This window comes from Elgaria multicarinata, chromosome 6 (assembly GCF_023053635.1).
Source record: "Elgaria multicarinata webbii isolate HBS135686 ecotype San Diego chromosome 6, rElgMul1.1.pri, whole genome shotgun sequence".
NCBI classification, from domain to species: domain Eukaryota; kingdom Metazoa; phylum Chordata; class Lepidosauria; order Squamata; family Anguidae; genus Elgaria; species Elgaria multicarinata.
In genome coordinates, this window is record NC_086176.1 from 98,432,439 (window position 1) to 98,444,755 (window position 12,317).

The 12,317-nt window shown below is 44.5% G+C and overlaps 1 protein-coding gene across 1 annotated transcript in view; it reads left to right on the plus strand.

Moving 5' to 3' along the window:
* The first annotated feature begins 625 nt into the window (after positions 1–625).
* Positions 626–12,317, plus strand: part of C9 (complement C9) — a 33,338-nt gene continuing 21,646 nt past the window's right edge. The window contains exons 1-4 of the mRNA XM_063128130.1: positions 626–768; positions 3,773–3,866; positions 8,512–8,656; positions 10,653–10,800. Of these exons, the coding sequence (XP_062984200.1) occupies positions 701–768; positions 3,773–3,866; positions 8,512–8,656; positions 10,653–10,800 (455 nt within the window). The 5' untranslated portion in view covers positions 626–700. The remainder of the gene's footprint in view (positions 769–3,772; positions 3,867–8,511; positions 8,657–10,652; positions 10,801–12,317) is intronic.

Below are 12,317 nucleotides of genomic sequence, written 5' to 3' on the forward strand. Positions count from 1 at the left end.
GCCTGTCTTTTTCCAAGTAGGGTGGCCATTATGCATCACCAAAACAGAGGGCAAAAGAGGACACCAATTTGCATAGCATTTGAAAATTTCTCACACTGGAGTGAAGTCTTTTGAAGAGCTTCAAAAGTGTGATAAAATTCTTCTTCCAGGTAATTTATCTACCAATAGCTTCTTGCTGAGGACACCATAGTTTTCTGTTGACACCATTTGAACATCACTTGCCAGTCACACTTGTAACTTTACTGTGCATGCTGCCATGCAACACGAGCGACAGTTTTTCACTTCTATGAAATATGGACCCTGTAAATGTGGTCTAACTTGCTCTTAGATGTCTTGCCCACATTCCTTTCTCCACATTCACTCTAGTGGAAGTTTCTGCTGTGCTTTGTTTCACTATAGTGAAACAAAGAAGTATTACTGTTGGTTTTCAGGGTTGCTCAGAATTTGTGGACTTGGAGAAAGGAAGTACAAAAGGTTGGCTTCCCCTTCCATTTTTACTTGGGGAATGCCCAAGACTTTCCAAATCCAGCATGGTCAATAAACTAGAGCACTTCTCGTAAGTCCACACCAGAACCAGCCTACATCTGGCACTGTGTCTGTTTGTTGTCCTGCTAATATATAACAAAAAGGAATGGATTAAAAGCCTCCAGTTTCAAGACTACTTTTTTCTGGCATTGATATTGATATCAAGAATAGCACCATGTCTACTTTCTTGCCTCTTATAGGGGCCCTCTTGATTTTTGGCTTTGCTTCAGCAGGGAAGACAAGGTAAGTTAACATTTCAAGATAAATAAATTCAACTATCCTTTCTATGAAAGTTTCTTCTTGAGCATGAATGGGAAACGTGCAGGCAAAGGGGTAACTGCGATCCCTTTCCACGACGTACACAACCTTTAAAACCACCCATTTTCTCCCTGCAAGTTTCCCATGTGTGCTAGGGTGGGGTGCCCCCCCCCCCCAATGCCACCCTCTTTGCCATAAAAAAGAGGTTTTTCCTTTTGCCCACAAGATGCTTTAAATCTCAATGCAAGCCAATGGAGGTTGCCTCCATTACCTTGCATGGGAATTTAAAGGTGACCCATGCAGGAAATTGGGGGTGAAGGTGATGAAATCCAAGCCCCCCAAAAATGTTTTGCCCCCATAGACCTTCGTGTGGCTTGGATTTCTCCCAACCCCACCCCTGGTTTTTGGCTTTTTAAAATTTACGCAGCCCCATTTTGTGCAAAATCAGGCTGGGGAAATAAATAAAATAGTGCTCCTCCTGAAAATCAGGTGGGGGAAGGGAATCTCACCTGCCCCAAGCCATGGATCCTGTTGCCCCAAGGACCCATGGTCCTTGGGGCAACAGGATTTCTCCCCCCCCCAATCCAATTTTTGAGGGAGGCACTTTGAAAATCCAGTGGAAGCCTATGGGGCAATGATCTCCATAGGCTTCCATTGGATTTCCTAAGTGCCCTGTATGGAAAACCAAGGGTGAGAGGGCCAAATCCTAACCACCACCCAGTCCTTGAGGGGTTTGGGTTCCATCACCAGCAGCACCTGATTTATGGCTTTTTAAATTTTCCACTGCCCCATTTTGTGCAAAACAGGGCTTGGGAATTTTTTTAAAAGGGCTCTGGTTGGATTGGGAGTCAGGAGATCCTGGGTTCTAGTCCCCACTTGGCCATGGAAATCCACTGGGCGACTTTGGGCCAGTCACAGACTCTCAGCCCGACCTACCTCACAGGGTTGCTGCTGTGAGGATAAAATGGAGAGGAGGAAGATTATGTACGCTGCCTTGGGTTCCTTGAAGGAAAAAAGGCGGGATATAAATGCAATAAATAAATAAATGAAGATTGTGATCAGAGCTGGGAAAGGGGGCATCCATGACAGGGGAGAAGGGGGAGCCCATGTCAGCCCTTCCATGGTGTCACTGACAAGGGGATGTCAAGCAGCTCACTGCCTGCTGCCTTTTATCCACGATGGGCTGGCAGATGACACAGATAAAACAACCCATTCAGTAGGCCATAGATTTACAGAGTTGTTTGCTTGGGAGAAGCAAGCCACCATGAGTGGCTAAAGCAGCCCACAGATGGCGTGCTAACCCATCATAGGTTGCTCCAGAAAACAACCCATTGTGGTTTAATGTGTCGTGCAAACCCAGTCAGAATCTGAGGAAATGTAATGCTTCCTGCTATTTTCCATGCGGTTTTAGTACCTCTAAGCAGTATCAGGATGTACAGTTGAAATACTTGAACTTGGTGAGATTTATTTCCAATTAAATACCCAAAGGGGTCATTCAGACAACACACTAACCCACATTCAGTGTTTGAGTGTGGGTTGTTGTTGATCCATGGGTTGTTTCCTGAGCTGTGAGTTAGCATGTCATTTGAACATCTGCAGGGTGAACTTGTTAACCATGCAGTCTGGCTTGTTAACCCCCCTGAACAACCCAAAAACAAACCATGGGTTCTCAGGGCAGCTTATTTTAAAAAAAAATAAGCAGCATTGTATGTTTAACAAGCCACCCTGCAGACATTCAGACAACACTTAACCCATGGTTCAACAAACAACCCCACTGCCCCATAAAATCAGTCCATAAGCTGTGCATTATTTGAAATGAAAATGTCAATGCAAATATTTTTATGTTGTAGAATTATTAAACTCAAATCTTCTGGCCAATCTACACTAGTTTTTTTTTTTTTTAAATAAATAAATCAGCTACTGCAGTGTCTCACTCACTTGCATGGCACATTGTCTTTCTTCCTCAATATCTTGGTCCCCCACCCCCAGATGACTTTTATTTTTTCTTCTTCTGTGACTGTGGTTTCTCTGTGCTACTGGGTTATGTGTGTCCTAATCGAGCTGTATTCAACCTTTTACTGGCGAGTGTGGTTTCAACACTTCAGAATCTGTTTTGCAAGATTTTTGCCCACCTTCACCTTTGACCACAGGCTAGGGGAAAGGAATTTGTGGGCAGGATATCCAGGATGCTCTCCACGCCTTCTCCTTTGATGATGGGGTGGGGCTGATCAGCCATATTTGAGGGAAGGCTAATTGTCAATGTGCACCTTCAAAGCTACACAAACATGAATAACCACATAATATATTTTCCCTAAAAACTCCATTCCTGCACAACTGTGCAGTTGTGCAAGTGTTTACTGGTAGGGGTGTGCACGGACCACCCACTCCGCTTCACTTTAAGATCCGCCATTTTCAGATCGGCCCACTCCGCCCCGCCCCCACTCCGCCTGTGCCCACTCCGCTCCGCTCGGAGCTCCGGTCCCCCCCCATAGGGGGGGTTACCGGGCCCTGCCGCCATCGCCGCCCATGCGGCGACGGCAGCAGAGCCCGGTAAGGGACCAAGGGGGAGGGGGCCTTACCTGCCTCCGTCCGCGGTCCGTCGCCGTCTTCAATTGAGCCTGCGGTTCCACCAGGAAGTCTGGGCCGCAGTGCAGCCCAGACTTCCTGCTGGAACCACGGGCTCAATTGGAGATGCTGACGGACCGCGGACGGAGGCAGATAAGGGGGAGGAGGGCAGAGGGACAGCGGCAGGGCCCGGTAAACCCCACTTACCTTTCCGGCGGAGCTCCGGATCGAGGCGAAGGATCCGCCTCCACCTCGATCCTCTTTGCCACGCTCCGCCGGCCCCCCAATCCTCTTCGCCTCCGCCTTAAGGGCAGGCGAAGCCCCCCACTCCGCTACTGCTTCTCCGGTCTGATTAGAAGCGGAGCACATCCCTATTTACTGGACATTAGAGGGTGGAAATGACTATTTTGTTGTTCTACCCAAGGTTAACGAGACAACCTGCTGCACTAGCACCCATCGACTGCTTGCTGAGCCGCTGGAGTGAATGGGGGCCATGTAATTCCTGTGCAAAAGAAAGAGTAAGTCGTGAGCATGTGACTTATCTTCTAGTTGCTTTAGGGGGCTTTATACACATTCGTGAAGGATAGGTTGATCACTGGGCATGACCCTCAAGAGCTAAAATTTGGGTTCGGGTTAGGCCTTCCTGTTCAGAGCCATTGATAAACTGCAGTCCAAGAATCATAGAATATTAGTGTTGGGAAGTGCCCTAGAGACCATATAGTCCAACCCCCTGGTCAGTGCAAGAGTCTGCAACAATAGCATCCCTGACAGAAAAATAGTGGTGTAGTAGAGCCCCAGGGCTCATAGGATGTCACCTGCCATCACCACCCCTCTCAGGCCTTCCTGTTGAACTACAACTCTCACTGTAGCTTGTGGGAGGGGGAGAATTTTCCCAGCAGTAATATATTGTTCCATGTTGTAATGCAACATATTTGGGAGTGGGGTTTTGAATGGGCAGTTAAGACTAGGGCTGTGCACTGCCTTTGGCCCGAACCCCAAATCCAAGCTGAAGCAGGCTGATTCAGCCCAAATGCTTTGGCCTTGGTGCCGGGTCGGGCCACGGCCAAAGCAGATCAGAATAGGTCTGAAACCTTCGAGGCACCCTGACGTCCCGCAAGGCTGACCAGGAGTCCATTGGGTTCCCCGCTCGCCCCCTCCCTCCCTGCCTCCCTTCTGTTAGATGTAATAAACATCGAGTGTGCGAGAGACTCAGCTTGTCATAAGGAAGGAGTGCAGCAGAGAATCAGATAGTTAATCAGTTAGAGACATGTTTGTATTGTGTTGTTTATTTTGACTGGTTAGTATCTCTTTAACTAAAGGTTATATTTGTGTCCCATAATGCAATTCTCAGGCTTGCTTCCTGGTTCTATAGCCGAAAGAGAAAGGAAACTCCAGATAACGAGTGAGCAAAAAAGCCAAAAGGCAAGGGGTGAAACCAGGAGTTGTGTGTCCAAAAGGATTTATTACTGCCGACGCATTTCAGACTAATTTGAGTCCTTCATCAAGGCAATTCTTAGAACAGGGGGGATCTACACTATTGCTTTTAAAGTGCTTTAAAGCACTTTGAAAACGTTTTGAAAACTGTATATGCAGTGTGTGTCCTGGGCTCCAACAGTTGTCAAAACTGTTATAAAGCACTTTAAAGCAGTGGTGTAGATCCCCCCCAGGAGTCCTTAACCTTTTTTGGACCTGTGGGCACATTTGGAAAACTGCTGTGAGAAGCTGCCACCACAAAATAGCTCCCACAGAGGATGTGGCTAGTCCTATAATGTAGGGTGACCATATGAAAAGGAGGACAGGGCTCCTGTATCTTTAACAGTTGCATAGAAAGGGGAATTTCAGCAGGTGTCATTTGTAGGCATGCAGCACCTGGTGAAATTCCCTCTTCATCACAACAGTTAAAGGTGCAGGAGCTATACTAGAGTGACCAGAGTTTAAAGAGGGCAGGGCACCTGCAGCTTTAACTGTTGTGATGAAGAGGAAATTTCACCAGGTTTTCCATATATACAAATGACACCTGCTGTAATTCCCTTTTCAATACAACTGTTCAATACAGGAGCCCTGTCCTCCTTTTCATATGGTCACCCTATATAATGGCTGCCATGGGCGGGGTGGCTAGTCAAAAGAGTGGGTAGTTAGAGAAATTGTGAGGCTAGAAGCTGGGAGGGGGGAAATAGCAAGGCAAAGGGGTTGAGGGAAGAGAAAGAGCTAGGCCAGAGGGTAGGGCAGGGGAGAAACAGCGAGGTAAAGTGGTGGTGATGAGGAAGAATTATGTGCTACTTCCAGTATCCGAGGCAATAAGCCTGTGTGCACCAGTTGCTGGGGAACATGGGCAGGAGGGTGCTGTTGCGCCATGTTGTGCTTGGTCAGCCCTGGCTGATGGCTGGTTAGCGCTGTGTGAACAGAGTGCCGGATTAGATGGACCCTTGGTCTGATACAGCATGGTTCTTCTTATGTTCTTAAAAATAGCGAGGCAACAAAATAGAATCTCTGTGATAGATGAGCCTCTTTCAGCCCTTATATTCTATTCCCGTAATTCAGAGAATTATTAATTAATTAATTAATTTTATTATTATTATTTATAAATAATTATTTATTATTTATAATATATATAAATAGTTTATAAAATTTCAAATTTTATATAAATCTAAGATGTGTGTAAAATTATATTGATTAATATAATTTTATATTCTAGGTATATAGATATTATAAAAAAATATAAATATTTTCATTCTTATTTATTTTATACATTATTTTATAAACATTTATTATAAAAATAATTAATTAATTATCCACTGCAGACTCTGCTTGAAATGCTAAATGAAGGAAATGGTAAGATCCACATACAATAGTGCAACCTTCCCCAACTAGGGGTCCTCCGGATGTCTTGGAGTTCAACTCCCATAATCCCTGGACTGCATGGTCAATGCTCAGGAAAATTGGAAGTTGTCCTCCAAAATATCTGGACGGCACCAGGTTGGGGAAAGCTACGGTAGGAAGTGTGTATTGGTGGTTAATAAAAACTCAGAGTGCCACCAAGTGGCACATTGCAGTATAGTTTAAGAAGGTTTCTAAATATATGGATTCTTCCAGACAGAGGGCTCCTAGCACTACCAATCAGAAGCCATTGTGCAGCTATCCCATCTTTTCTTCCTAAATGGCTTTTCTGCAGTAGAAAAAAGATGGGGGAAATGATGGGAGAATGGCAGAGTTACAAGTGGTGACATAGCGGTGAGAGCTAACTCAATAGAAGAGCACATGCTTGGTCTGCAGAAGCTCCCAGGGTCTCCAGATAGAGCTGGAAAACCTGCTGCCTGAAACTCTGAAGAGCTGCTAGCAGCCAGTGTTGGGCAATACTGGGCTTAGATGGACCAATGGTCTGACTCAGCATTTTATTTATTTATTTATTGCATTTATATACCGCCCCATAGCCGAAGCTCTCTGGGCGGTTCACATAAGATAAAACATTTAAAAACAATATACAAAAATTACAAACCACAAAAACATGCAAAATTCACATACATTTAAAACCACTATATCAACTTTAGAAAAGATGAGCCAAAAAAAAAACCCAGACCCAGGATCATTACATATTACTAAATGCCTGGGAGAAGAGAAAACTCTTGACCTGGCGCCGAAATGATGACAATGTCGGCGCCAGGGGGGCCTCGTCAGGGAGGTTGTTCCACAGTTGGGGCGCCACCAAAGAGAAGGCCCTCTCTCGTATGAGGCAGCTTCCAATGATAACATCTGGACACACCATAAAAACGCTGTGAAAGAGGTGATATGGTGATAAAAGCCTTGCTTGGAAGCATCCAGAGACTACAACTGGTTTAATGAGGGACAATGTTTAAATGTTATAGGGAAGGATCAACAAAAAGAACAAGAGATTTTTTTAAAAAAAAAAGTTCATGACTTGTTGGGAATTGGAAAGAGACTAGGAATACACAATATATATATATATATATATATATATATATATATATATATATGCCATTCAGATAATAAAACCTACAATAAATTTCATTATAGAGAAGTAGCTACAGGTAGCTTATGTGTTAGGCATGTTAGATCACATTTTGGGCCGGATCTACACTACTGCTTTAAAGCGCTTTAAAGCAGTAGTGTAGATCCGGCCCAGGTCAGAGCTCTCCCCTTACTCTGGACATGTAGGCCTACCCCCAAATAGTGAGCCTTGAAATGGCCAGGCAATTGTGATCCACTTTCCTCCCTCAATCCACAAAATGACTGGCAAACATTGGCGGGCAGGATGGGGGGAGAATTAGTGCAAGACTATCAATTGAACAACAAGTGCCAGTATCGGCCCTACCATGCTATAGGATGAAGTGACCTGCTTCAGGTGGCAGCCTGAAGGGCAGAATAGGGAAGATAGATGAAGGCAAGAATTGTTATCAGAATGGTGCACCAAGACATTTTAGGGAGCAATCCTCTGCACCCTTACCTAGAAGTAAGTCCCATTGAACTCACTGGGGTTGGCTTCTGAGTAGATGCATCTAGGATTGCACTTTCCTGCATTGCCAATCTGCATTTCAGCATGTGAATTGGCTTAACACTGCAATGACTGTGTTATCACCCGGCAACATCTTGGGCATGTCTACACCAGCCCTATATCCCAGGATTGTCCTGGATCATCCCTGTGTTTCCAAATGACACACAGGGGATCCTGGGGACAACCCAGGATGACCAGGGACTTTCCCTGGGATATAGGGAACCACGGCGGTCTGAGGACCATCCCGCGAAGCGCGGGCTGTGTGGCCGCTGCTCCCGGGTCATCTCTTCTTAAAATGGGCACAGAGCTGCACAGGGGCAGTCCATGCCCATTGGGGGTGGGGAGCGGGTTCAGGTTTTGGTTTTGCCACAAGACACTTCATAGTTTTCACTGCTGAAGTGTTGGCTCTGGCCTGGTAAGGTGGACTACACCTGGATTCTGCTTCATGCAGTTGGTTGTTTTTTAGGTTAACTATAAAAATAATTCATCCCTGAGCCCTCAACTTACTAAATAACGGACTCCCTGCCCCATTCTGGAGCCGTAATAAGTTTGTATCCCTGTAATTTTGCACATCATTTTTCATGGCTGTTTTACACATGCGCACCCCACCCCGTTCTAGCATATCTGTCATTCTTCTTATATCTTCCCGAAAGTATCGCTCGAGGAGTGTCGTGAAGTATGGACAGTTTGGAGGGAAGCCGTGCGTGGAATCTCTGGGAGACCGACAGAGTTGTGTACCAGACACCCCTTGTCCTGAAGAGGAAGTTGACTGTGGCAATGACTTCACGTGTGAGAATGGTAGGCACTACTGCTTTTGTAGCCATCTTTGTAATTATTGCTTCACCTCAACACAGTGCAAGCTAGAGTGATACTGTTATGTGCCACCGTTGTCATCAGTGAGCCTGTCTTCTACAAAGAACTCACGTAGAAACCTGTCCATGTACTCAGTGCTAAACCCACGTTTTGGGGTTCCTTTCCATCCTCTCCTTGCTCTTACCCATTTTCTCTCCCTCTGGGCATAATTTCACTGCCACCCAGAGGGAACGGACAGGCAAGCAAACAAACAGACCTTTTCTCTTGACTCCAGTCTTGTGCTCATTTGCTGAACATCTTCCCCTGGGTCAGATGGAGAGAGCAGGCAGCAATAGTGCCGTTAGGTCGTTTCAGACTCTGGATTGAATGGTCCACTGCCCATCTCTCTTTAGATGCGATGTGTGTTACTTCGCTTACTTTAAAATGTGGTATGTCACTCCTGCAGCGCTGCTTCCTCCCAATCCATTCTCTCATTCTGCTGAGTGGGACCTTGGACTTCATTCCCAATGTCCTCCTGAACTGATGGCATCCTCGACAGGCAGCAATGGAAAGAAGAGCAGCAGCAGATCCAGGAGCTCGGGTGATCAGCAATGGGACCTCTACTGAGGCAGGGCCAGCCCTATCATTAGGCAGAGTGAGGTGACCGCCTCAAGCAGCAGAAGCTAGGAGGCGGCAGTGGTAATCCCCCAGCCATTCTTCTCTCTTAGGAAGACAAAGCTGTGTGTGCCTCACAGTCTGTCCTACATCACCTAAACTAGTCTGCTTCCCTCGAGTGTGATCAAGGACTCTATCCTATTGCCAGTGCTGAATTAAGGTTGAAGTGCCAGTCCAATTGGTTTCTGTACCTGTAATTTATGTATTTATTTATTTTATTTATATCCCGCCTTTTCCCCAATACTGGGACTCAAGGCGGCTTTACAAATTAAATCATGTACAGTTAAGGCAGAGAGAGATATACAAAAATTTAAAAATTGTTAAACATACTACAATATTAAAACTTTTAAAACATTTTAAAAGATTTCAAATATTCTCTTCTCCCAGGCATTCAGCAGCATTTAATGTCATATGTTGAGTTTGCTTGTTTTTAACGGACCCCAGAACTGTTGTTTTTAAATGGATATTGTTGTTTTTACACTTTTGATGGTTTTAAATTTTGTATACTTTTTAATGTTCACTGTTTTTAACTTTTGTAAACCGCCCAGAGAGCTTCGGCTATGGGGCGGTATATAAATGTAATAAATAAATAAATAAATAAATATTTTTAAAAATCCAGTATATAAATAACACATAAAAAGAGGTCCAGACTTTTCCCCAAAGGCCAGCTGGAACAAGAAAGTTTTAGCCTGCCTCCGGAAACACACCAGGGAGGGAGCCAGACTAGCTTCCATGGGAAGGAAGGGGGAGCCATCTTGTCCTTTCTCTTAGACAGCAAAATGTCTTGGACCGGTGTTGTACTGAGTTGTGGACCTTGGCTAAGGCAAAAAATGCACTGGGATCACTTGCTCCAGATGCCCCCAACTTTCAGAGAGTAGAGGGAGGGGCCTCTAAAGAGAGGGCCTTCTTTGCAATGACTTATGTAACACCCTCCTCATCTTTAAGTGTCAGGTGAAAGCTGTCCCATTCTCCTCTTGACCAGATACGATTATATTTAAATGGGCTTGCCTGTACCAATTGAAAATTGGAAAGGTAAAAGTAGATTTCCACTTCCTTGGTGAGGAAAAATCTATTTGTGGTGGACAAACAGCAAAGTTTGGCTCAACTAAAAGAGCAAGAGGGTATCTTGGCAAATGATGGAGGGGGTTACATATCATTCAATCACCTGTTCCCACTATCTCCTCCCAAGCAAAGGAATGCTGTAAACCAAGCAGGTATTCTGATGTTCTTGGCAGTCTGTTATATTATTTGCCATGCTTTAATTTAGAAAGATTACCAAAGGGCCCAAACTAGAAAACTTCTCTTCTGTTATTTGTTCTATCCTTAGGACAATGTATAAAGAGTAGGTTGATGTGTAATACAGAAGATGACTGTGGCGATGTCAGTGATGAAGACAACTGCGAAGACATGCGCCCAGCTCCCTGCCGCGATCGTATCATCGACGTATCGGAAATTGGAAGAACAGCTGGACGTGGGTAAGCTTTCAAGTGTCTGTCCAAAAAGAACATGAAATGCACCCGCTACTATTGGATGAGAATTACATTATTGACTTGTGCATCTCTTCTCTGACACTACATTCCCAACATTTTAAAACTGGTGCCCCCTGCAATGGCCAAAGAACAAAGATGCCCTTCTTTATAATACCAAGCCGCAGATTAGCCTTTTACGATGTTCCTTAGACTTTTCTCTGGAGTGTAGGCATCTGTGCTCAGCTCTGACATTTCCAGCGTTAAGAAGAAGAAGCTACGAACCCATTTTGCTGATCATTTCCCCCTTTTGTTTCATAGAATTAAAGATGTTGAATATACAGCTTCCTCTTGCAGGGCTCTCTTGGTGTATTTGCAACTCATTAATTGTCTCTATATCTCAGCTTTCTCCCATGGAAAATAGAACAGTATAAATAGGTCACATTTGCACATGCTAGAGGACACAGCCTGTTTGCTCCTTCTTTCTCGCAATCAGGTAAAGTTAACAAGGAAGTGATAGCTTATTGTGACAGCTGAGCACTGGATGCTAGTTTGTTGCTTCCAAACAAGCCAGGATCATAAACCAGCAACAACCCTGGTTTGTTTTGGAGCAACACAATAAGCAACACAATGCCACAATAAGCTGTCACTTCCTCATTTGCCTTACCACCTCATGCAAAGGAAGGTATGGAGCTTCTTTACAACAAACCAGGAATCCTAGCTTACTGTCCTTTTGTGCTCATGTGGCCATAGAGTCCCCAGATCACTTCCCTGACTAGGTTTCATCAAGGTTGCTATATCAAATGAGTTCAGACGATCCCCAGGAAACTTGCAATTGAGGTTTTCCTATGGGTAAATTCGGTGCTGAACTGACCATAAAGCAATATCAAGCCATTCCATTGGGGCATCAGATTACAGAGGTGGCTCTATTTTCCTGCCTCTGTGCCTCTCCTTCCTTTCAGGTGGCATTATAAGTAAAGCCCAGAACAGGTGTGTAGGCAAATCGTATTGATTTTTTAAAGTTTCTGATATAGAGAGTTCTAATAAAAAGCAGTCTGTCTTAGAACACAGTCCTGTCTGTTGCACGTTTACTGAGAAGTAAATAGCACTGATTTCTATAGGATTTACTCCCTAGTAAATGCTCATAGAATTACAGGCTGCTGCAGCTAAATCAGCAGGTAACCTAGTTATGAATGTGGCTGCAATATTTGAACTCAACCTACCAACACAGAAACAATTATAATTGGTAAACAACTTGAATGTGCGTGTGTGTGGGGGGGGGGGGAGGGAGGGAGAAAGAGAGAATTCTTTAAATGCATTTCATCAGTTAGTGTAATACATAAAATTCATGACTGATTACAAAAGGAAATAACCCAAACAAACATGGACCATGAAAACATGATTCTCTTTCTATGGGCTTTATTGATTATTGTTACTGTTTATCTTCCATATAACATTATTTGAGTGGCATAGCCCATGTAGATATAATCATGCCTGATCATTTCTATATTCCATATGCGATGTAT